Source organism: Vulpes lagopus, chromosome 2, assembly GCF_018345385.1.
Source record: "Vulpes lagopus strain Blue_001 chromosome 2, ASM1834538v1, whole genome shotgun sequence".
In the NCBI taxonomy this organism is placed as follows: domain Eukaryota; kingdom Metazoa; phylum Chordata; class Mammalia; order Carnivora; family Canidae; genus Vulpes; species Vulpes lagopus.
Window position 1 is genome coordinate 7,353,478 of NC_054825.1, and position 26,100 is coordinate 7,379,577.

Below are 26,100 nucleotides of genomic sequence, written 5' to 3' on the forward strand. Positions count from 1 at the left end.
AAAAACCCCACCGGTGGAGAAGCATCGCTGCCCGATCACAGATGCCCTGACAACGCCACATGGTCCCGTCGCCCACCCAGCAGACCCCCCCCCTTAAAAGGCCGAGACCATGAGAAAGAAGAGCACGTGTGCTATGATTCCCTTTATAGAAAGTTCCAGAACAAGCAAACCAATCTCTGCTGTTTGAGGTCGTCAGGGTCGTGGTTATCTCAGGGGACGGTGACTGAAGGGACCCAAGGGGGTCTGGGTGAGGGAGGCTGGTCAGTTCTGCTTCCATGGGCCTGTTCACGTCCTAAGCTAGTGTGACCAAGTTCTGTATGTTGTTCTGTACGTTACATGTCAAGAGTAAGTTTTAAAAATATAAAAAGAATCTTGACACCATTGATGGAACCCTGACCCCGAGGCTGACAGTAGCCAGGGGTGTGTGCAGGCCACTCAGCACCCTCATTAGCCCGGCCGATGAAGCAACTCAGGGGCGCTGATTCTCTGCCCTTTGACCCCGCTGTCCACGGGGGTGGGGCGTCAAATGAGGATGAGGAGGGTCAAATGTCCATGAGGAGGGTGAGCCCAGGGCTGTGTGTGCCCCACCAGGCTGGGCAGGGGCAAGGCAGGGAGGAGAGGCACACGCACCCCCCCACCCCAGGATCTCCAGGGCCACCCACCACATACACACTTGTTGAACAGGTATGTGGAAGTGGATGCTGGAGCCTGCCCGTCACTACCTGCCACACGTCCTTCCCACCGCGCCACCAGCAAGTCTGCTCCTGGCCCCTGGGGGCTGTGGACTGGCAGGCATGCCCAGAGCCATGAAATGTTCATGTGGGGAGGGGGGCACAATTCCTCCCACCCAGGGGTTCCAGACACGATGGGGTGATAGGGCCTTTGTCTGCACAAAGGGGTGGGGGAGGGACATGCCTGGCTCAGACCTTCTCTGTCTCCCAGGCCACCCTGGGGCAGAGGGCTGCAGGTGTCACCAGCCTGCCCTCCTGCTCTGCTGGGCTGGCAGCTTCCTGACAGGTTGCACCCTGGAGGATGCAACCCCAGGCTGGACCCCAGGGAGCTTGGTCGGGAGGCTGGAGGCTGCAATTCAGTGAGGACAGAACCACATCCCAGAGACGGGAACATGCTTGGAGCAAGTGACTCCTTGAACATGCCCTTAACTTTTTTTTTTTTAAGAAATAGGCAGAACAGGGACACTGGGATGGCTCAGTGGTTTAGCGCTGGCCTTCAGCCCAGGGCCTGATCCTGGAGACCCGGGATCAAGTCCTGCATCCCGGCTCCCTGCATGGAGCCTGCTTCTCCCTCTGCCTGTGTCTCTGCCCCTCTCTCTCTGTGTGTCTCTCATAAATAAATAAATAAGAAAGAAAGAAAGAAAGAAAGAAAGAAAGAAAGAAAGAGAAAGAAAGAAAGAAAGAAAGAAAGAAAGAAAGAAAGAAAGAAAGAAAGAAAGAAAGAAAAAAAAAAAGAAAGAAAGAAATGCTAACTGTAATTCCCTTTGTGGATTTTCCTCTTTGTGCTTTTCTCTACTTTCCCGAAAAGATATAGATTTCTTTTACAATCTGAGAAATTACATTAAAATTTTAAAAAGGAAAAAAAAAACCAACCACTGGAAGCAATATCAAAAACGTTAACCCCCGACAGGGTTGATGGGGCTCTTTGGGGTAAAAATGGCTTTTCCCCGTGCTGCTGTGTTCCAGCCTAGACAGGCCCACTGAACCCACCACATGGCAGATGAGAAATGAAGACACACCCCAGCACCTGCTCGGTACCAGCAACTGAGTTTGTGGTGTGAGGGGCTCTGGCATCCAGGATGTTCCATCTTGAGATAAAGGCCCTGAGCCCAGAAAGACTCCTGTTCCCAGGCTCCCAAGTCTCAGCCTTCCAGAGCTTCTCTGCTTCGTCCCACGGGCATGACTGCTCCTGGAAGGGGGGGTGCAGTCCCAGCTGTGGGTGATGAGGCCTCAGGCAGTGACCCACGTCAGGTGGGTCATGAACTTGGGTCCCTGTGGGGTGTGCATGTGTCAGACAGACAGCTGGATGCCACTGGTGAAACGCAGGTGGGCTGTGCCCACAGGAAGGCCCGTGAAAGTAAGGTGGGCAGGGTGGGCAGAGCAAGGAGGCCATCAGGAAGCCAGCATGCAGGAGGAATGAGGCCCAGAAAGAGGATTCTGGGAGACATGAGCCTCCAGCATGGCTGAGCCCCGGGCTGCACAGCTGGGTGGGGTCAGTGGAAGACTGGCTCCCACTAACTGCCCCATTCCCCTTCCCCATTCCCCTGCTGGTTTCGTCTTGCCCATCTCTCTGGTCCCCGAGTACAGGTAAGGCCCGAGCAGGCTTGATGCAGGAGGGCAGCTCCCCAGCACCTGCTCTCCAGTCCGTGTGATGCCACGAGGGCAGGAGCCCCTGGGAAGCCTATAGAGGCCCCTGGCACCACCTGCCCTGGACAGCCCCAGCCCGAGCACTCAGACTGGAAACAGAACACCAGTGCCGCTCGCTGCTGGTGGCCAACCCCATCTCTGTGCCTGTGTCCTCACCTGTGAATAGGGAGACATTAATCTCACCCAGGGTGGTTGTGAACATCATCTGTAAACATCTACGTCAGTAAGCGAGTGGAAGTCACCCTGTGGCGAGCCTCACAGACAGGCCGGGGCCCCAGAGGCTTCTGGTTCCGGGATTGTGAGCCACAGGTATGTCTCAGGAGAGCCCCTCGAAGCCCCCTCTCTGCTTCCATCTGTTGGGGCAAGGGTCTAGGGTGGACATAGGCGGCTTGCCACTGGAGCACTCTGGCTCCAACTTTTGGGAGGGACAAGGGCCCAGTCCTGTGGCCAGGACCTAGGAATGGGCTCAAGGGGACAGGAGAGGGAACAAGTGTCTTCTATGAACTGCCAAATGCGCTGACCCATGGGTCTTGATACCTGTACCTCTGCTGCTCCTGGGGACTGGGGGCCCACCAGGGCCTGTCAGAGAAGATCTGCATGCTCCCCACAGCCCTCAGGCCCCTGCTTTGGCCCTGCCTGCAGAGCCCGGCTGCTGAGCAGTACAGGAGCAGGGGAAACCAGGTGGTTTTCTAGGTAAAGTGGGCAGCGGGGTGCAAGAGGCCGGCCACAGCAGCCCGGGGTCCCTGGCACAAAATCTACTCAAACTGTGAAGGGCAGACCAAGTGAACAGGGCGTGCTGGGAAGAAGGCCGGGGTGTGAGGCTGGGCCACGGCAACAGTAGGGGTGCCTGGTGGAAGAAGCTGGCTCTCTTTCAGAGAGAGGCTTCCCTCTATTCCAGAGATCACTGCGTACAGGGCTCCACACTATAGTGAAAGGTCCCTCCTTGTGTGGCTCCCCTGCTCCCAGCCCCACGACCACATGGCAGGGACCCAGAGCCACGTGGACCAGGAGAGACAGCGTAGGGCCATGTGCCTGGGCTGCGGGCCCCTGCTCGGGTGGGAGACCCCTGGCCTCTGGAGGCTGACAGCTCGGGCACACCCAGAGCATCTCCCCAGAAACAGGGGCTCACACAGCTGCAGAGGTGCAGTGAAGAGGCTGCAGTGACACATGGATCCCAGTAACTGCAAGGCAAGTCCACCCCTTCCACAGTTATCCTGGGGCCAGTTTCCCCAAATAATCACCCTGACGGGAACACCCATAAAAATAACACTCAGCATTTGCTGAGCACTCACTATGTGCCAGGAAATGTGCTGAACGCTTTCTGCAGGATACGCTGTTCTATTCTCCCCAGCCCGAGGGTTAATACTCATTTCCATTTTATTCTTTTATGATTTACTTATTTATTAGAGACAGAGGGGGAAAGAGAGAAGGAGATAGAGAATGGGGAGATAGAGAATGGGGATAGAGAGGGAGAGGGAGAGAATCCCAAGTAGACTCCCCACCGAGTGTGGAGCCTGACATGGGGCTCGATCTCCCGACCCTGAGATCATAACCAGAGCCGAAATCAAGAGTCAGATGCTTAACCAACTGAGTCACCCAGGTGCCCTTCATTATTCTTTTTTTTTTAAAGATTGTATTTATTTTTTCATGAGAGACACAGAGACAGAGAGAGGCAGAGACACAGGCAGAGGGAGAAGCAGGCTCCATGCAGGGAGCCCAATGTGGGACTCGATCCCGGGTCTCCAGGATCACACCCCAGGCTGAAGGCGGCACTAAACCACTGAGCCACCCGGGCTGCCCTCATTATTCTCTTTTAAAGATTAGGAAACTGAGGCCTGAAGGGACTGGAGCAGGATGGGAAGGCAAACAAGCGGCTTTGACCGAAGATGCTTTGCTGCCGCCCCTCCAGTGTCCCCAGCCCTCGCCTTGGGGAGCTCAGGGGAGGCGGGGGATTTGGGTTTCAGGATGGTCGGTGAGCCACAGGGAACACTTGGGGACCCGCCACATTTCCTCGAACCATCCAACTGCCCCGGAAAGGGGCCGTGACTAACCACTCCACACTAGCAGTCTGTCTGCCCGAGCTGCGGCAACCGTCTTCTCCAATCCCCGTGAGGCCGGGGTAAAAATAACTCAATCCCTACAATATTTTGAAAAATAAAGTGCCTTGAAATGTCATGGGAGGTAGCACAAACTTCTCAGGAAGTGCTTGCTTCCTTGGCCACGCCTGTGGCAGGAATCGAGAGGCAGGGGGAGCGCGGGGGTGAGCACTCCCAGCGCCCGGGATCCAGGCCGCTCTCCCACGGCCGTGGGAGCCACTCCGAGGCCTACTTTTCTGCGAGGTGCGCGGGGAGGAAAGGACCCAGAGAACTCCCCAGGGTTCTCCACACTCCTGGCACCCTGGAGCATCAGTCCCCAGAGCTTCACCATCGCTGCTCTCTTCCAGAACCGGGTCGCGAACCGTCGGTGGGCAGCCGCAGGGTTCAGGGCAGAGGGGCGCGGCCCAGCCCGTCTCGGGGAGGCCACCTGTCCCCTGGGCCAGCGGGGCAGCAGGGCTCCGAGCAGCAGCCTGTTCTCCAGACGCTGCGGGACGTGTGCAGGCCAGAGCCCGGGAGCCCCGCGCCTCTCTTTTCTCCCACAAAACATCCCGACGGAGAGAGAAGAGGAGGCGACCGGGAGACCATGCTCTGGGAGGCGGGAAGGCGGTGGCAGGGCTGTGAGTGGGTCAGGCCCGCAGAGGCGACACCTGCAGACCGCAGGAAAAGCGACAGCCAACGGCAGGGTGGGCCCGGCCCTTGGCACTGGACTGGGAGGCTCTGGGGACGGGGGTCCCCGAGGAAGGGGAATCGGATTGGCGGTGCCCAGAAGACGGCTCGTCGTAGCGGAGGTCGAGGACCCTGCCAGGTCCTAAGAGGGTGTTTCTGTCACCTGGGCCACAGCCCCACATCTGAGCCCTGTCCACACCCGTCTCTGCTCTGTGGCCGCGTACGTGTGGGGATATAAACCACACACTTGTAACTGGGCAACACAGGCCCAGCAGCGTTTGTTCACGACGCAGCCTACACTACTCACACCCGGCTCATCTCTCCAGGTCCGACCCTAGAGGCCGTAGGCACAGAAATAGGAGCCGGGAATAGGGAGCTCGGCTCCTAGGGCTGGCCCTCACGCTGGCCACGTGGCTGCCTGGCCTCAGTGTGCCTCATCTGTGAAGTGGGGACAGTGCTGTGATCTACAATGGGCATAGCCTGTAGGCAGCATCTTGATGCAACTGCAGAAGTGCTCGGGGAAGCTCCGGGCTCACAGACTGGCCAGGGAGGCAGAAGGTGCTCCGGGAGGGCCCACTTTCCCACCTCGCCTGCCTGCAAAGAGAGCCTGCTCCGGGCGGGCGTGCCTGCCGCCCCCTCCCTGCAGCCCTGATTCAGGCCTCCAGCCCGGGCCCCACTTGCAGCCACGAGGAGCCCTGCCACGTGGACTGAGCTCTGACACCCCCAATGTGTTCCTAGGCCCCCACGATATCCCCAGGCTCCATGTGCCCAGGACCTCTCTCAGCAGCAGGGAGGCAGGGGCAGGTGGGGAAACTGAGTCTGGGCAAGCTCCACAGGGATTATAAGTAGAGACTCTGGGGGTTAGACATACCTGGTTCAAAAAAAAAAAAGAAAAAAGAAAAATAGAAAAGAAAAAGACATACCTGGTTCAACTCCCAGGCTGCTACTGTCTCTGATGCTCAAGTTTCTCATTTAAAACCCAGAAAACTGGGGATCCCTGGGTGGCGCAGCGGTTTGGCGCCTGCCTTTGGCCCAGGGCGCGATCCTGGAGACCCGGGATCGAATCCCACATTGGGCTCCCGGTGCATGGAGCCTGCTTCTCCCTCTGCCTGTGTCTCTGCCTCTCTCTCTCTCTCTGTGACTATCATAAATAAATAAAAATTAAAAAAAAAATTAAAACCCAGAAAACTGTATTTACCCTACAGGCTGGTTACACAAAGGAGGAAATGTGCCACTTCCTGGACCTGGCAAATGCTGGAATACTCCAAAAAGACTCTTGCCATCACCTGAGAGATCAGGAGGCCTGAGCCACCACATGGCGGTCCGTAGCAGAGCCAGGAGGCCCAGTCCAGGCACCCAACCCCTCGTGGCCCAGTCCCTCCACCCCCCAGCAGCTAAAGGACTTCTGACAGCTTCCAACGTGGCCTGTCAAGAGCCACTGTCCAAACCAATCCTTGCCAGATCCAACCCAACTCTCCTGGGGCTGGAGCTGTGGCACAAGATTTGTTTTTTGTTTTTTCTTTTTTTTTAAAAGATTTTATTCATTTATTCATGAGAGACACACAGAGAGAGGCAGAGACACAGGCAGAGGGAGAAGCAGGCCCGGTGCAGGGAGCCCGATGTGGGACTCGGTCCCGGGTCTCCAGGATCACGCCCTGGGCAGAAGGCAGCTGCTCAACTGCTGAGCCACCCAGACGTCCCACAAGATTTGTTTTGTTTTTAAACGTCTCCGATTGCCAATGGCCTTCTGCCAGATGGGAGCCTGTCCTGCTTCCTGCCTGCCTTCAGAGGGTCCCGTCCACAGGAGCCCTGAAACTCTCTGCTCCCTCCCCTCCCTGCCCGCCTCCAGTCTCCCCAGCCTTGGCTCACAGAACCCTCCGGAGACTTCTACTTCAGCTCCAGGACATGCCAGTTGGACTCCCTGGAGCCCCAGGGTCCCTCGGCTTGCCCACCACCCCCAGGTCTGGGAGCAGGGGTGGGGGTGTTCGCAGGCCTGCAGAGGGGATCTGGAGCACAGGAGGCACTCAGGAGCTTCCATCCTGGTAGGTGGAGAGGCAGGACAGGAGTTTATTTTAAGCTCTCTTATATTGGGTTGGGGGAGTGGGTGGCTTAGTCGTCTGCCTTTAGCTCAGGTCATGATCTCGGGGTCCTGGGATTGAGCCTCACATGGGCTCCCTGCTCAGCAGGGCATCCGCTTCTCCCTCTCCCTCTGCCCCTCCTCCTGCTTGTTCTCTCTCTCTCTCTCTCTCTCTCTCTTAAATAAGTAAATAAAATCTAAAACAGAAAACCCACTACTTGGTATGATGGGGTGCCTGGGTATCTCAGATGGTTAAGCAGCCAACTCTTGATTTCAGCTCAGGTCACGATCTCACAGTCTTGAAATTGAGCCCCGAGTCGGGGTCCACGCTGGGTGTGGAGCCTGCTTCAGATTCTCTCTCTCCTTCTCCCTCTACCTCCCCCCCCCCAATAAAAATAAAATATCCTTCAACAGTTTTGCATGAAGACACTGGTGCTTCCCCTTTACTGGCAGGTTCCAAACAGATGAACCCCCTCTTCTCCCTCCTGGCTGACTGTGGCCAGAATAAAGCCAGAAATGACTTCCACACACCACCCAGATCCTGCCAGCCCCCAGACACAGACAGTATCCATGAGCCCCGAGAGGCCTCCAGACGGAGTGCTGGGGAGGGAGCCCAGGGATGGCGGGGCCCATCTGGCTGTGAGGTGGGGCTGCATGCATAGGCGGAGGTCGGAAGGGCAGGGAGGGGGCGCTGGTGCCCCTGCCACACCTGCCTCCCACCCAACTCCTGGCCTGCCTCAGCCTCCCTACCTGTAAAGGGCAGGTGGGGTGGGGATGGGGAAGATCAGTGCTCATCGAAGCTGTTACATGCTTTGAAGGAGCAGAACCTGCTGGGACACTCAGAGGCTAGGACCCTGGGAATTCACAAGGCACCCGAGCCCGACAGGAGAGCTGCTCCAGCTGAATGAGGGGTAGGGTCTGGAAGCCCCACATTTCCAAGGGACCAGAGCAGAACTGAGGCTCGCAGTCCCCAGCCTGATGACCCTGAGCCCACATTCTCTCTGCCCTGCAGCTCGGAGCTCCTCTGGCGCCAGTGAGTGGTTCCTCCCGGCTCCAGCCCCCATCTAGCAGGACTTCACAGCACTTGTCCCTGGTGGCTCACTTGATTTAAAAGTCCCCCAGACTAACCTAAAACGGTACAGAAACAGATGGAGAAGCAGTAATCACAGGTAACGGTGCTCACGCTGGACTATGGGTTCAAAGGGCAGCTCTCTGACCCCAGGAGAGTTACCTAACCTCTCAGAGATAATAATAGTTAACCACCCCACACAGCTGCTTTGAGGGTAAATGAACTAATAGAACAGTCTCTGGTGCAGTAGGTCCTGCGTCTGTTGCTGTCACAGTTTGTGTTTTCCCAACGACCTTAGGAAGGAGACACGTTACCCCACCACCTACAGCGAGGAAGCGAGCACCAGAGAGGTTAAGTAACCAGCCTACGGCCAAACAGCTGAGCTGGGATTCACACCCAAGCAGCAGCTCCCAGAACCTGTGTGCTTAACCACTAGGCTCCAAAGACCAGGGCACACGAGAAGACACTCAGATTCCATGAAAAGTCTGAAATATTTCCAAGGCCTCACTGCTACGTATACAGCTGGACCAAAGAGCTCTTCCCAGCCCTGTGTCAGCCTGAGCCGGAAACCATGAGAGATCTCAGTCAGGAACCGGGGAAGGAGGGAGGGGACAGGGCTCACCACAGGCTCACCTGCACCCCTCAGAGCATCCTGCAAGAGCAACAGTGTCATCTGTAGGATACAGACAGAGCACACAGAGAGAGGTCAAGTAGCCCATGCAGGGTCACGTCCCAGAGACTTCATCCCCTGCCCTGGGGCTGCAGAGTAGGCTCCTCCCCGGCCCCCATGCACCTGAGCCAGGGCTGGTCAGGCTGAGAGGCACCCACCCAGGGCCTGGTGCCCACGCTGCTGCTGCTTCCGACAAGCCAGTGCTGCCCCCTCCCTGCCAGCAGCTCTCCTAACAATCCCATGATCAGAGAAAACGCTACAGTGCTCTGGTGAGAAGACCCAGGCCGACCCAGCGCCTGCCTCCAGGTACTGAGCTCCCCAGCACAGGGTCGGTTGCGGGGGAGACAGCGACACAAGCTCCCCAGCAGTGGCCATCCGGCTAGCCCCATGCGAGGCGTCTGCTCCTGAAACACAGGTGACCCTGCCGCGGGGCCTCCTCCTGCGGCCCACCCACCTCTCAGTCATGCTTTGGGGGCTTTCAGAGAACCTTGCCGCACAGAGGGCTCTGCTCTAGCCCGCCCACCATCTCCAGGCTCCCACCCTGGCTCCCTTGGGTTCTCAGCCCCGATCCCCTAGCTCTGTCATTCAGAGCCTGCAGTGTGTCCGGCCCCGTGCCCACTTTGGGTAGGACATGAAGCAGGGCAAACACAGTCCCTGCTGGCCAGGTGATCCCCTGTGCTGCCACCCTCACCCTATCTGCCTTATCTCCCTGCATTCTGCATCTCACAGAGTCCCCTTCCAGCCCCACAAGCCCCCTGGACACACATTCCATGCCCGGCACTAGACTGGGGACTCTTCGTCCTACACGCTGCTGAGCACACACAAGAGGTGCTTGCAAAGCTGAGCCGCCTTTCCAAATTACTCTGGGTGGCAGGAACGGACAGCCGTGGTGACAGTGGGGTACAGCTCCTTGCATGGGGGTGAGGGAGGCTGGGAGCAGCCACCTGCTTCTCCCCGCACAGTTGGCTGGGAAACAGCCAACCGCACCCTCTTTAAAGAAAAGCCAGCTTTTCCAATCAAGCCTCTTCCCTCCTGGGTGAGGCCGGCCCTGTGGAGGCCGTGCCACGCTCCGCCGGCTGCCACAAGGCTAGGAGCAGCTGAGACCAGCTCGGCTGGACCAGTGCTTCCTCCTCCCGGCCCCGTCCAAGTACCTAAACTTGTGGCACTGCCAGCCATCCCCCCACCCGAAGGGAAGGCTGGGAGCCAGTCTGCGAGGATGTTTTGGAAATCGGACGACATGGTCTCTAGGGGAAAATTTTCAAAGTGGTGCCGTGACTATCCTGGTTCATGAGCCCCGTGATTCTACCCAGAAGTGGGGGCCCGGGGGAGCCTGCCCTCAGGAGTGCCCCAGGCATCGGGAGGGTCAGGCGGGCAGGCTCGGGCCCTGCTGTGCTGTGCATACGTGGCATCTCCCTGACTCATCTCCTGCAGCTGGGTGTGTATTGAGCTCCTCCTGGACCAAGGTGCTCAGATGTAAAGGAAACCGCCCCCCATCCCCATCTCAGATGAGACCTGAGGCTCAGAGCTCTTCCTGCTGGAAGTGGCAGCGTCAGGATGAGCTGGGGTTCCTCTGTCCTGGGAGCATGTGCTCTACCACAGTAGTGGAGCCCAGGGGACTGCCCGGAAGCCAGCCACAGATGGTCCCTTCTCCCATACGGACAGACATGACAGGGCTCGGCGTTCATCCAGGCACAGGGACAACGGTGACAGACATGGGGGCAACTGCCCTGCCACGGTCTCACTGGCTGGGGAGACCCGAGGTTGAGTCAGCTTCTTCCCCAGAAAACAGCACTCACTCTGCCCACCGTGCGGCTGGAAGGGAGCCACAAACATGACAGTGGCCAGGAACCCGAAGGACCTCTCCCAGCGGGGAAGGCCGTCGCTGCTCAGCTTAACCAGCTCATGCAAGGCATCGTGGGGAAAGCAAACTTGGCAAAGACTCATCACTTCACTCAAGAATCAGGGTGGGAGAGAGCAGGCAGGCAGATGAGGCAGCAGAAGTCTGGGGTCTTCCCTGCTTCCTCGTGGGAGGGTAGCCCATGGCCCCCCGGGCTTGGGAAGGGGTCCAGGGCCCCATGTAAGGAGGCTCTGGGGTAGTGAGTGGGATGGCAGCCTGGCCACAGAGAAGCGGGCACCCAGCAGCCTGGCAGGGGAGGAAAGGGCACCCAGCAGCCCGGCTGGGGAGGAAAGGGCACCCAGCAGCCCGGCTGGGGAGGAAAGGGCACCCAAGGAGCCCAGTCGGGGAGGAGCAGGCACCCAGGAGCCCAGCCGGGGAGGAACAGGCAGGCACCCAGGAGCCTGGCAGGGGAGGAGCGGGCACCCAGGAGCCTGGCAGGGGAGGAGCAGGCACCCAGGAGCCCAGCCGCGGAGAAGCAGGCACCCAGCAGCCTGGCAGGGGAGGAGTGGGCACCCAGGAGCCCAGTGGGGGAGGAGCAGGCACCCAGGAGCCCAGCCAGGGAGGAGCAGGCAGGCACCCAGGAGCCTGGCAGGGGAGGAGCGGGCACCCAGGACCCTGGCAAGGGAGGAGCAGGCACCCAGGAGCCCAGCCGCGGAGAAGCAGGCACCCAGCAGCCTGGCAGGGGAGGAGCGGGCACCCAGGAGCCCAGCAAGGCCAGTTTGGTATATTCAAAGGGACTGAGCAAATCTGTAAATGGAGAGAGAATAATGTAAACCAGGTCTCTCCCTGTAGGAGAAGGAGGGCGCACATTTGCAAAGGCAGCAGGCTGGGATGAAGCCGGCGGCGTTGGACGGAATCAGAGGTGCTGGTGTGAACGCACGGGGCTTGAGAGATACGGAAACAGGCTCCTGTGGATGGACGTGTGAACTGCAAGTGTCCACCTAGGCGTACGTGTCCTACCTCTGTCCACAGAGAGGGCCAGAGAGCAGAGACACCCAGAGGCCAGGTAGGAACGTCTGGTGCACTGGGGTTCGATTCTAAGTACCGCTTGCCACTAAAGGAACCGGGGCTCCGTGAGAAATGGTGAGATAAAGGTAGCACATTATAAACGTGAAACATCTTTTTGCACCAGAAAAGTAAGGGAGGGCTTAGAGAACGGTGGGGATGCGTCAATGGGGGGGGATGTGACCCAGAGTTGGCTGGAAAGGGCTGCCATGAGCCACATCGGGGACCACTTGAGCCTCAAAACAAATTATGATAGTAACAGATTATACCTGTTATAACTGAATCAAAGAGAATTCCATTAGTCCACACTGGTATAAGTAAATAAGTGGGGAGAAGAAAACATTCTTCTTTACTAGAATGCCAACCACAAACGTAAGTAAGAATGAAAGCTGGGATGTCTTGGCAACCATCATAGAAATAATTGATTCAAGAAGCAGCAAGAGACGTTAGAGCCAACGAATAGAAGTGGGGTGAGGAGTGGGATTCTATAGTCTCCAAGCATCTCCCCACAAACGGCCACAGATCCCAAAGGGAGGAAAGCCTCTAAGCCTGCATGACTTTACGGCAGTCACCATCTCCATCAATCGACATTACCACCCACGCCTCCCGTTAGGACGCCCCTGAGAAGCACACAGAGAAGCACCACTTCTGGGAGATTCCGGCCCAAAGTGCATAACCCAGGACACATCATGAGGAAGCATCGGGTAATGTGGATGTCCTGTGATCCTCAAAAGCGTCAACGTCCCGGGAGCTGAGGCGAGGCCTGCAAAGTGCCCCGGCCCGATGAAGCAGTCTAGGGACAGGGCCCCAGGGCCGCCTGCCCCCCTCCCCGGACTGGATGTTCCTCTCTACAAAGTAGGACATCGGGGACCAATGGGTGAATCCTGACCAGATGGGCACATGGAATTTTTTTCTATTCTGGAAATCTCAAAAAGGATTTGGAAATAAGAAGGCTGTGGGAAGTCAAGGGAGTGGCAGATAATTCCGGAGGTGAGATGTGTGGGGGGAGCAGCAGAAAGGGCCCTGGTGTGGGGTCCATCACAGGCTTGTGATGGCCACGGGTTACCCCTGCCCTTGAGACGGTCCCTCTGTTACCCCTGGTTGCCCACATGAAGGGCCCTTCCATGTGGGAGGATTCTGGGAATTCCTTCGTTGGGAAAGCTGAGGAAGGGGTGGTGGGACAGGCGGCAGACACCGCGTGAAGGCCGGCGTGGAGGTGGGGCAGGGCGGAAGCGGCTGGAAGGGCTGCCTCTGGTGGTCACCCAGGTGGTCACCCAGCTTCTGCTGGGCTTGCAGGTTAGGCCAGGAGGCCCCCACGCTCAGAGCACTTGGCGGTTTCAGGCTCCTCGCCCCTGAGAAGGTGCCAGGTGGAAAAAGATAAAAGGGCTGGCGAGCTGATGCGAGGCTGCTCCACCTGATTTTTTTTTTTTTTAAGATTTCATTTATTCATTCATGAAAGACACACACACACAGAGGCAGAGACACAGCAGAGGGAGAAGCAGGCTCCATGCAGGGAGCCCGATGTGGGACTCGATCCCGGGACCCCAGGGTCACACCCTGAGCTGAAGGCAGATGCTCAACAGCTGAGCCACCCGGGCGTCCCTGCTCCACTTGCTTTAAATCCTGGGGCCCCCGCTGGCAGCAAAACCCTGAGACCCAGCACCTCCATGTCTTCGAGGCCTTGGTGAGGGTGCCTGCGAGGGCAGCGGAGGAGGGCGAGGGCCCAGAGGGAGGGCAGGCTCTCCAGGCCTGCTGCCCCAGCCCCAGCCCAGACACAGCTGCCTCCAGGAAGAGGGGGCGTGCGAGTGAGTGTGGCCAGCCTGTGGGCTGGGCGGGAGTGTGTGGGGTGTGCCAGCAGGCCCACATGTGCAGTCTGAGGGGGCCTGGGTGTGGGGGGGTGTGTGTGGCCTGGGTCTGCGTGCATGAGCGTGTGGGAGCTGGGCGTGAGTCTGTTGTGAGTGTGGGCCTGGGCGTGAGTGTGGGACAGGCGTGTCACGCGGGAGTGGGTGTGCATCCGGCCCCTCCCGGCCCGGCAGCACGGCGCCCTCTAGCGGCCCCAGCCGCAGGCTGCGCGGAGGCAGGGAAATGAAAGCTGAGCCTCCCAGACCAGGGGGGAGGCCGAAGGCGGGGGCCCAGGGACCGGCAGGCGGTGAGAACAGGGGGGAAGAGCACGAGGGTGAAGGCGGGGAGAACACGGAGGCGGCCAGGGGGCACCTCCCCTGGGGTCCCGCTCAGGGAGCAGTGGGTCTTCCTGGTGACACCCACCCTCCGAGATGACACAGGGCCCTGGCCTCATAGGGCCGGCCTGGCCCTGCAGCCAGAAGAGCCCCGAGACGGCCTTCTGACGCCCCCTCTCCAGCTAGGGCTGCCTCAGGGCCCTCTGCCGGCGACACACCTGGCCCCCCACCCCATTCTGGGGTCCACAGTCTGCAATGTGTGTGTGTGTGTGTGCGCGCACACGTGCACATGTGCGTGTGTCAGCGGGTGTGAAGGGTGAAAAGAGGCCACGCCCTGCTGGGCCCCTGGGAGACAATGCCATGGGGAGGTCGCAGACAGCTGCACATGTGTGGTGGCCCAGAGAAGGCACTGGTTTCACTACCATGGGGCCCAGAGCCCCTCACCCTCATCCCCTCTGGATGAAACACCCCGAAAGGTACAGAACGTACCTTGGCCGTGTCACGTAGGAAGGGAAGGCGAGGGGCACTGGGGGTGCTGTCGCCGGGCCAGCCAGGCTGGGGGCTGGGAGGCTTCCAGTACCAAGAGGCCTATTTTCGGTGGTGATTTAGCCTTGTGAGTGAGGAGGGGTCCTCTCTGGGCACCGGGGGGTCAGGGTAGAGCTGCACGCAGGCTTGGGGGTGTTGGGGGGGTGCACGCAGGTTGGGGGGTCCTTGGGTCGGTTTCTGTTTCTGAACTAATAAAGCTGTGCTTTCATTTTATTTTATATATTTACTTTTCTTTTTGAGACAGAGGGAGAGGTAGCATGAGCAGGAGGGGCTGGGGGAGAGGGAGAGAATCCTAAGCAGGCTGCATGCTCAGTGTGGAGCCCAACTCGGGGCTCGACCTCAGGACCCTAGACCACGACCTGAGCCAAAACCAAGAGTCAGACGCTTAACGGACTGAGCCACGCAGGCGCCCTGAACTTGTACTTTTCGGTGGTTTTCTTTTTTGGAATGTCCCAAATTCACAAACCTATGGGTGGGGGCACAGGCGTATTTTAAAATAATTACTCTTAATCGGAGTCTTATTGCAAAATGTTTAGAAGACACTTAACGAAATCATCTGCAACATCTGCAAACATCTGCCAGTCTACTCGGATGTCTACACGGCTGCATCTATCTCTACCCGTGGTGGTTTTCACGGCTCTCGCTCAGCCCATGACCTAGAGGAGGAGGCCACAGACCGGGTGGAATCGAGGCCAGGACGGTACCAGCGCCCCTGCCCTGCCTGCGCCTCAGCTTCCACCTCCGCAAGTGGGACGTAGTGGCGCTGATTCTCCGTGTCTATCAGTGGGAAACCGGACTAGCCTCCCAGGGTCCTCCTGGGGTCCTCCCGGGGTCCACCCAGGGGCCAGAGGCACAGCAAAGTTCTAGCACAGGTGCCATCAACATCAGCGGACTCAGGATGCATTTGAGGCTTCATTTCGCCCCAGCTTCTGGCTGCTGCCCCTTCTTCAGCCTCCCCAGAAGGAGGCCTGCCAGCCTCTGCGGGCCATCTCTAGGTGATGAGCATGCCCTCCTCTCCAGGCAGCCCATTCTATGTTCAGCTGGCTCTGGGGGGCCCAGGGGCCGTTTCCTCTGAGGCTAAATGAGGTTCTTTCTAGCACTTTCTAGAGCCAGCAGTGGTGTGAGCTGAAGGCCACCGTGGAGGTCTCTATCTACCCCTTGGAAAGGGCAGCATGGGGACATCCTCCACATGTAAAGAGAGGGGAGCCCTGGGGCAGGCTCCCCAGTGGGCATACATCAGAGAGAAGCCCACAGTGCTAGCCGGCCAGGGAGACCTCAGAGGCTGTGCGGACCAGTGCTGACGAACCACAGCGCGCTCCTTGCTACGTTGCTCACGAAACTACAAATCTAATGGCCACTTTACCAAAAAGGCCAGACGAGGGACCTGCTTCAGGTAGAGCTAGATCCTGATGCTCCAACGACATCATTGGAATCTCTCTCCCCATCTCTAGACTCTGCTTTCTTGACTGTCCACTGCACCCTCGATCAGGGTTCCCCCATCCCTGGGGTGCCAGAGATGGCCACTGGAACTTCTTGGCTTATACTTCACTGGCCATTTTCCCAGGGGTTCTGGAAAATCCTGGGCTAACCCACCAGCCTGACACAGATCACTATCCCATCACTGTGGCCAGGAGCTCTGCACGCTCCAGACTGGCCCAGCCTGAGTCCCATGCCCAGGCCTGCGCCTGCCGGGAGCCTGGGGGTGGACGAAGGTGACCCCAAAGGAACACAAAGATCACAGTCCATGCAAGCCGAATCTAGAGGTGCCCACCACCCCACCCTGTCCATGTACTGCAGTCCTTCAGAAGACCCCAACCACGGTACCTCTAAGAGGAATGCCAGGCCCCTTGGCGGCACCATCACCCTCACCAGGGCATGCATGGGCAAAATGAGGGGTCCAGACCCCGGGGACACCTGACCCACCCACAGGTGAGGCTCAGGGGAGGCGGCTGGGCCCAGTGTCACAGCAACTGCCCCCCACCACACCCGCGTGCCAGGCGGTCAGCTCGACTGCCCCAGGGACCACTGCTAGGCCGGGGCCACTGGGGCAGGACTGGCCAAGTTCCAATCTGCTGGGCATTCCGTCTGAGTCCAGTGCTGAGGGACTGCTTCTCCCAGAAGCTTTCCAGGAGGGGAGCCAGGGAATGTGAAGAGCCAGGGAGGAAGGCAGGGAGAGCCGCCCGGGGTCCGATGGGGTCGCGCTACAGGGCAGCAGAACTCCAGTGTGCGACAACGTCACGAAGCTGGGGGTGGGGGGCTGCCCCCAGCGGTCCCCAACCTGAAGACACCGCCAGAGCTGGGGGAGCACACTGAGATCTTGTGGGCACAGCCTGGGTCCTGCCTGAGACACAGGGAACCTCGGCCCAAAGAAAACCAGAAATTGTGTGATCATCAGAGACAAGAGCTGTGTCTTCAAGGATGGGGGTCCCGGGGCCACAAGCCACCTTCTTTTCCTCATTTTTCTGGGGAAGATGCAAACACCAGAGACCTAATGAGTGGATCAAAAGTGTACCTGCCCTGGGGTGTTAGGAGACAGCACTCTCTCTCGGGACAGTGCACCCTCGCCCCCCAGGCCGGCTCATGCCCACGACACTGGCCACATCCCAGAGCCGTGACACCTGGGGGAGGGCAGAGGCTGTCTCCGGGTCTCAGAGGGGCTCCCAGGCGGGGATTCTCTCAGCCTTTGGGGGGCAACTGGCTCAGCCCGAGTGGCCAAGGTTTGGGTTGGGTTAGAGGCCGTTCTAACAGCACGAGCTGTCAGGCCACAGTTCCTGCCATGCTTAGAGTGGTGTCCCCCCAGGCCTCACGGCCTCATTCTGCAGCCACCTCCCAGCCTCACCTGGGACCCCCTTCTGGGCACTGCAGAGCCCACCCAAGGTGTTTACAGTTTGAGAACCTTTCCCCTCTCGCCCTGGATGTGAAGCAGGCTTGGTCAGGGACCAAAAAGGGCAACTACTGTCCCCTGACCACCAGCCAAAGCACAGGTAAACGGAGCAGGTGTGGAGGACGCCACGATGGACATGCCTGCCCCTGCCTCTCCCACGCCTTCTCACTCGAGGTGCCTGGGGGCCCCTCACCAACCTCCTGGGGGGCCCAGCATCTAGACAGACTGGACTGCTGGGTGGTGACACTGCCCCCGAGACCCCCTAAGCCCATAAACTAAGAAGAACACAGGCCTCTCATTCAAAACAGCCCATGGGGAAGAGGCTGGACGCGAGTGGGGCCCTGTCCATCACGAGGGCAGTGTACACCCGCATAAGCAAAGCGGAAGTCCGGCATGACCCAGTAAACGTGACCATATGCACGCCCCGTGACCCAGCAATTCCATCTCAAGCAAATCTACCATACGTGGACTCACGCCCACGTGCCTGGGAAACATGGATCGGACATTCCTGGCAGCACTTCAAAGAATGGCCAAACCGGGACCCACCCGAGTGTGTCCCCGCCAGGGGAGGGGAAGAGAGAGGTGTGTTCACACCACGGAGGACGCAGGGCCGCCAGGACGAACCGGCTACGCTCGGTGAAACACGCAGTAACTCCAGGTAGATGAAGGTCAGCCCAGGAAGACCGACTGCATTCTGGAAGGAAGCAGACCCACATGGGAGAACCGCAGACAATGGCACGCAGCGGTCCCCATGCAGGGTGCCATGGGGCCTCGGGGGCTCTCCAGCCGCGGAGCACAGGGTTGCTCTGGCATCCTCTGGGGTGTGTGTGTGGCGAGTGCCATCTGCAGGGCAAAGGGGGGAGGTGCAGGGCTCCCGCTGCCCAACAGAAGTGCCCTGAGCCCCGATGTGAGCCAGGGAGGCAGGCAAGAACCTTCTAGCAGCTACGGTGACAAAAATTAAAATAAGCAAGTGAAATTAACCTAAGATAGCACCTTTGAGCATGTAAATGGCACACAACATTATAGACGAGCTTTTCCACATTCCTCCTCTCCCATGCAGCCTCTGCCATCTGTATCTTGGACTTCCAGCACATCGTGACCCAGCCCAGTGCTCAGCAGCCCCCCGCAGCTTGTGACTCATCGGGCGCAGCAGAGTGGCCCCCGCAGAGACGCCTCGCACGTGCTTTCACGCGCACAGAACCCAGCGTCCCCTTCCACCTGTGGCCTCCTCCTCAGATGGCTCCTTTGCTGCCTTACCTGTAATAGAGCTCCTCTCACTCTGCCCTGCATGCTAACGAAGGCAGATTTACGTCCTTTGGGCAAACAAATAAAAAGATATGAAGTTGTAACACCTTCGAGAAAAGACACACTGCGTCCCATCCTCTGCCTGCTAGGCCAGGCGGCTGTCCCCAGAGGTGAGATGGTGTCACTGACAGCATCACCGTCACCTCACCGTTGCTGAGGGCCTGCCGGATGTCCGGCACTAAACAGTTCTTAATGTACAACATCTCCTTAGGTATTTAAGAATTATGAAGAGTGGTCATGGAAAACACTCAAAACACCGTTCAAGAAAACAGCAGGCTGTGCAATAATATAATGCCATTTTTATAAAAAAAAAAAATAAAGATATATATGTATCTTATACATTAAATCTACACACGGTGAGCAGGCTAGAAGGATCTGGCCAACTGTTGATGAAGTTTACATCCCTGGAAGACAGTCACGGGGGACTCTGAAAAGCACCAACCCTGGGGCTGCAAAGTAGGACATGGGCAACACCACGCAACAGAGCATCAAGCAGAGGGTGCCCAGTCCCGCTGCTCAACAACAGGCCTGGGTGCTGTACCTTTGAGGGAGTGATGGAATTAGGGACTTTGGGGCCCCAGCCAGCTCTCTTGAAATGTTTCTGAGGTTTGTGAGTGGAGTCTCCCTCACTTCCTCAGGCCAGACATAGCCCAGGGGACCCAGAACACCCTCCTTTGAAGGTGGGTATTTCAGGTGTGCTAGGGGCTTGAAGAGAGCCTCTAGTGCCTTGGGAGTATCCAGGACGTGGCTAGAAGGGACTTTCTGGCCGCAGACCCCATGTGGATCAAACCTTCCCCACTCACCTTGTGTCCACCCCAAATCCCAGGTCTCTTGGGTCTCACACACAACAGAGGGGCCTCACAGTGAGTAAGACCTTCTAATCCATTTCCCTGACCCACGTTGTTTGTTTTCTAAAGATTTTTACATTTATTTTGGAGAAAGAGAGTGAATGCAAGTGGGGGGCGGGGCCAAGGGAGAGAATCTCAAGCAGACTCTCCATGAGCACAGAGCCAGACACAGGACTTGATCTCATAACCCATGAGATCACGACCTGAGTTGAAACCAAAAGTCGGACACGAAACCAACTGAGCCACCCAGGCACCCCATTTCTCGGAAGACGTTAAGCAGACACTCAGGACAGATATACTCCCCTTCCCCTCGACCCCCGCCACCAATCCAAGTACCTCTGGGTAACCATGTTTTAGCCAAACTCTCTAGCAACCACAAAATTGTATTTTCTCCGAAGCAGCCATTATCAAAATTGTCCAGGACAGGTGAGACATTGCTCTGATGTCTAAGACACCCTCAATGGCCCAACAAGCCAAACCTCAATCCCACAGGGCACCTCCACATGCCCAAAAGCAACTACCTAATCCCTGAGAGATGCCTGTTGGCGATCTGCTGAAAACCAGGCTGACCCAGGAAAAGAACACAAGTTCCTCTGGAGATGGGAGGTTTGGTTCTAAGGGGTCCCTGACCAAGGACCTGGCATCTCTAAGTTCTGTCTCCCACAAACAGAAGACAGAGCATGAGAGGGAGGGTGACCAGGAGGGGCTGAGTGCCCAGAAGCTGGAAGCTCCATGTGCAGGGAAGGCTCTGACCACCTTGCCCAATGGAGCACGGCCCAAATTCAGCCTGAACAGCTGCAGCCTGGGACGGCTGGAGCCCTTGGTCTCTTGTCTCCACACTACACCCTGTTCAAATCCCAGTTGTGAATCCTGGACCCTGTATCAAAAGCTGCTTTACCTGTCCACTCTCTGCTATGAAAAGGTCAGCTAGGCCCGTCCTTAGGGGACAGTTACACAGAGGTCAGCAAATGTCCACATACTGTTCTTTTTGGAAAAAATAATCCCCTTTATTTTGGGGAAGAAAACCAAACCAAACCATGGACACCCCAGGAATCCACGGAGGAAGGGAGGCAGATGAACTGGACCACGTGTGGGGCACTCACCTGAACTTTCCTGTCCGCACCTGCAGGGCTCTCATTCCACAGCTCTGGGCACCGCCAACGTCACCCACGATATCGTCCCCAATCATGACGGCCTGCCGGGCAGGGACATGAGCTCAGAAGTGGTATCAGGACAGTTCATTCCTGTGTTCCTTCATTATTTTTTGACACAATCAACTGCTTGATTTAATGTTTAAAACCACTGTCATACAAATTAAACATGGCAATACTGTCATCATATTGATGAAAAGTCAACCCACCTTGAATATATCTCCTGCTGCTAAACTCCCCACCCCACCAGCCTCCTGCTCTGCCCATGAGCCGAGTGGCTCTAACAGTGCATGTGTGGGCAATCTGAAATCAATCAGCAAGTGGCAAAGTGCTACAGAGTCCCAAGGCTGTGTGGGGAGGTGACCCCATCTTGCCTCTACTGGAACACAGGCTCAATTTGACCTGCAGCTAAATACTCTATAACTAGGTGCCAACCACCAGCTCTGTGAAAACTAAATTTTTGGCAAATCTTTGCAGCTCACAGTTTAGGAGGTTTTGCTTTCAATAATGAAGGTACTACCTATAAAAACCAAAATACCGTGGAAACAAAAACACACACACAGAGGAAATGCTTGCAGCCTGGCTGTCATTTCAAAAAGCATCCTGTGGGATCTACTCTCCCACCTAAAACAAACAGAAAGCCAGACAAACTATATGAAGCAAGTTTTGAAGTTATTGGACAACATGCCATGAAGGACAATGATTTCTGGGACACAGGAAACATACGAAGTGAGCCCTGCAGCGCCCTCAGTTTCCAGACTAGGGTTGCAGGGAGGGAGGACCCCATGGAGCCTGGCAGACTCCTGGAAGTGAGGGACAGAGCCAGGAACTGGGAGACAGAGGCAGTTAAGTTCTCAAGATGAGTCTCAGAGAAGAAGGGGAGGCCCAGAGAGAGAGGAAGGACGCAGATCTGGAGAGGGTCCCTCTGAACAAGGCAGCGTTCTGTTGACTGCTGATCAGCGTGTGTGAGTGAGGAAACCACCAGGGGAAGAATCACACTGAAAAATGAAAGAAAACACTGCCTGGACCTCACACGGGGTTGGCAATAGTGCCTGTTCCCACCAGCCAGACTGGAAAATCTCATAATTCACAGGGAACTGGGTAGCGTTCTTCAGAAGCATCTTGCCTCGGTAGAGGGAAGTAATTAGCCTTAGACCCAACCCTGCTCTGGTGCTGCCTCCCAAATCTTAAAAGCTAGATCTGAAAGGATCAAACAGTTTCCAAGTTGCTTAACTACATCCCAGAACAAAGTGCAAGAAATATTTATAGGCACACAAAAATATCCATCACCCCAAAAAAGCAAAATCCACAACGTCTGGCAACTAATTTAAAAAAGTGATCAGACATGCAAAGAAGACAAATATCACACATAATGGACAAGAAAATCAGTCAACTGATCCAGAACACACATGGATGTGGGAATCTGCAAACAAGGATATTAAATTAGTTACTGCAAGGGCAGCCTGGGTGGCTCAGTGGTTTAGCGCCACCTTCAGCCCAGGGCCTGATCCTGGGGACCCGGGATCGAGTCCCATGTCGGGCTTCCTGCATGGAGCCTGCTTCTCCCTCTGCCTGTGTCTCTGCCTCTCTCTCTCTCTCTGTCTCTCATGAATAAATAAATAAAATCTTAAAAAAAAAAAAAAAAAAGAGGCCAGAGATGTTGGCTACATTCTTAAAAAAAAAAAAATTCGTCACTGCAACTATCTTCCATATGTTCTAAAAGTTAAGTAGGGACATGAAAGATAAAAGAAAAGATCCCATTCAAACTTCTAGAGATGGCAACTGCACCAGGTTTTTTTTCAGATGGAGAAGAACTGCTTTTATTTTTGATTACTAGTAACAGTGTAACTTACTGATATTTATAACCAATGGCAAGTGAGCAGTACTAAATAATGCTTATGTTTTATTTACATAGGTAGCACTTGAGATACATTATGTCTAGAATGGAAAACCTGCCAGATGAAATTAATACTGGATTACCCAGTACAGAAGAAAATATTAATGAACTTGAAGATACGGTAATAGAAACCATTGAAAATGAAACTAAGAGAAAAAAAGACTTAATAAAAATGAACAGAGTAGGGAGCCTAGGAGGCTCAGTCAGTTAAGCATCTGCCTTCAACTAGGGTCATGATCTTGGAGTCCTGGGATGGAGCCCCACATAGGGCTCTTTGCTCTCAAATAAAATCTTTTTTTTTTTTTTAATTTTTTTTTTAAATTTTTTATTTATTTATGATAGTCACAGAGAGAGAGAGAGAGGCAGAGACACAGGCGGAGGGAGAAGCAGGCTCCATGCACCGGGAGCCCGATGTGGGATTCGATCCCGGGTCTCCAGGATCGCGCCCTGGGCCAAAGGCAGGCGCCAAACCGCTGCGCCACCCAGGGATCCCTCAAATAAAATCTTTAAAAAAAAAATGACAAAGCATCATCAAGCTATGACATGACTTCAAAGGGCCTGATACATGTGTAACTGGAATCCCTGATGGTGAGATGAGAAGAGATGACACAAACAATATCTGACTTCCTCCTAATGGCTGAAAAATTTCCAAACACAGTAAGACTCATAAATCCACAGATACAAGATCCCAATCAATACCAAACACAAGAAACCTGAAAAAAATTACATTAAGGCATGACATAATCAAATTGCCCAAAGTCAGTAAGAAGAAGAAAAATCTTAAAAACTGCTGGAGAAAAAAACAAAGGCATATTACATACTAAGAAACAAAGATAAGACATGAGATTTCCCACCGTAAACAACGTAGGTGAGTAGCTGGTAGGGCACCATCTGTAAAGCCCTGAGAGAGGGAGACACACCAACCTAGAATTCTATACCCAGCAAAAGTATCTTTCAAAAAACAAAGGTGAAATAGACATTTTCAGATGTCGTAAGCTAAAAGACATTATCACCAACAGATCCACACAAAAGAAATATAAAAGGAAATCTCTCAGGCAAAAGGAAAAGGGTACTAACTGGAAATATGGACCTTCACAGAAGAACAGAGAAAGGGTGACCCACGGGACATGTTGACATTTGTGCCTGCTTTCCCTTCTTCTCCTGGCCAACTCCTAACAGGCTTTCAAGACCACTGCCTTTGAACCCTGCTGGGTCCCGAGGCCCTCCCAAAGCCCTCTAATTACCCCCTTGCACAGCATGTCCCTACTGCATTGTACTGCCTCACTTCTCTCTTTTCCAGCAAGCGTGAGGTCCCACAGGCAGGGATGTGTGTGGATGCTGGCATTTAGCTAATGACCAGCAAAAGCTTGTTGAGTGGACTGGTGCTTGGATTGAAGGCATGGCTGCCCACATCTGGAGAAAGGGAGGAGGCACAGCCAACAAGTCTCTTCACTGGTCAACAGTGTAGAGTCTACTTCACTGTTGCCTGAACTGGAGTCATTAGTGGGCCTCCTTTTGCCATATCAATCTGTATTATTAATATTCTTGTTTAAATCGATTCATACTGGGATGCCTGGGGGGCTCAGTGGTTGAGCATCTGCCCTTTGGCTCAGATCACGATCCCTGGGTCCTGGGATCGAGTCCCACATCGGGCTTCTTGCAGGGAGCCTGCTTCTCCCTCAGCCTGTGTCTCTGCCTCTCTGTGTCTCTCATGAATAAATAAATAAAATCTTTAAAAAAAAAAAAAAGAAGAGAAACAATCAGGGGGTGCCTGGTCCAACACCTCAGACAACCAAACATGTTCCCAGATCTATTCTCAAGTCCAGTCAGGAATTTACATGGTAGAGACTAAACAGACCTGAGAAACCAGACTCCCATGACAAGGTGGGTGTCCTGATGCTGCCAGGACAGAAGCTTCGAAATCAACAGTTACTCCCCAAGTCTCCTCTCTGGAATCCAGATGCCAGGTATGGCTAACCAACGAACAGACACACAAGCCAAAATCAAGGAAAATCAAATTGATGACTGTGAAGCAGTCACACTGGGGGACTCTTACCCGTGAGTCTGGACTCTGCCTGTGAGGACAGGAGCCCACATGGAGCTTGTCTGCAATCTTAGAGTGGGGCATACAGGGCAGTGGAAACAGAGGCAGGCCCTATATGACCAGCAGAACAGACTGAGCTGAGGATTTAGATGCGGCCACAGCAACATTCCAGCTCTGTTATCTCCTAGCTCTGTGGTCCAGGGCAAGCCTCCACTTCAATCTGCAGAATGGGTACAAGCAGTGTGGCGTTTAAATGAAATCATGCAAGTTAAACATCAAAGCCAATGCCTGGACATGAACTATCTGTACATGTTAAAAAAGAAAAAAAATATTAGGAAATGTTTTGTTGGGGAAATTCCTAATCTAGCCCTGTTGGAGACAGTCCAGCCTCTATCATGGTGCTTTTGCCTCCAGTGACCCAGCATCTTTGTATCAAGCTGCCTTGGGGCCAGGCAGTGAGGACACAGGGAATCAAAGAGACATAGTCCCTACCCTCATGAAGCTCTCAGTGGAACGCAGAAGACAGATGATCATCAGACAATCTCACAAATACATAACCAAGACCTGTGAAAAAGTACAGGAGTCTCTAAGGGGGTAGTGGTCAGGGACGGCTTCCTGCAAGAGGTGAGGTTTTGAGCTTCAATGTGAAGGGCAAGAGGCCACCCAGGTTAGGAGGTAGGGGAAGGGGTGAGGGCCTGTCCGGCAGGGGACCCCACATGTGTACCAACAACCCATCTGCCACCACTCACCAGTGCAGGCCTGAATTCCAGGAAGTACAGGTTAATAAGCCTGAAGCAACTGTCCCTGAAAACATCCAAACAGGCATTCAAAGAAGTGGAAGAATCGCGAAGGGTTTGTGGAAAAGGCCAAAGACCAAGCTGGTGCCTCTCTGGAAGCCAGGGAGGCAGTTGCAGGTAAACATGAGGCTCTTCTAACAACCGGCACAGGCGGTGTCACAGGTACCAAGCCCCTGTCACTCAATTGCATACAAGCAGAGGCTGAAGGGGCTCTTCAGCAGCGAAGCCACAGGCAGATCCCGGCCCCAGGAGGAAGCCCGGAGATGGACAATGACCACCAGTATGAAGAACTGTGCCCAATGCCAGCAGCTACCACACCCGCCCTCCCCCACAAGACACGTGAAGAACTTGAAAAAAACTGCATTTCTTCCAGTGAATATTCTAAACTTCATAGGCTTCACTAATGCCCTCTGCTCTCGTCTTTAATCCACATCTCCCAAGTCGGTTTTGCATGTGGGTGACACACTATTTGATTTTAGGTAGAACGACATTGCATCTTAATGTAACCGTTTGGCATTTATTTTTGGAGTAATCTATGGTAACTAAGTGATTCTGATTATCCACTTATAGGAGTGATCGAAGTTCCTTTAAAA

General features: G+C 55.4%; 1 protein-coding gene across 1 annotated transcript in view; it reads right to left on the bottom strand.

Moving 5' to 3' along the window:
- LOC121484351 (phospholysine phosphohistidine inorganic pyrophosphate phosphatase) overlaps positions 1–26,100 on the bottom strand; it is a 123,785-nt gene that overhangs the window by 55,487 nt on the left and 42,198 nt on the right. Inside the window, exon 6 of the mRNA XM_041743503.1 lies at positions 20,722–20,813. Within this exon, the coding sequence (XP_041599437.1) occupies positions 20,722–20,813 (92 nt within the window). The remainder of the gene's footprint in view (positions 1–20,721; positions 20,814–26,100) is intronic.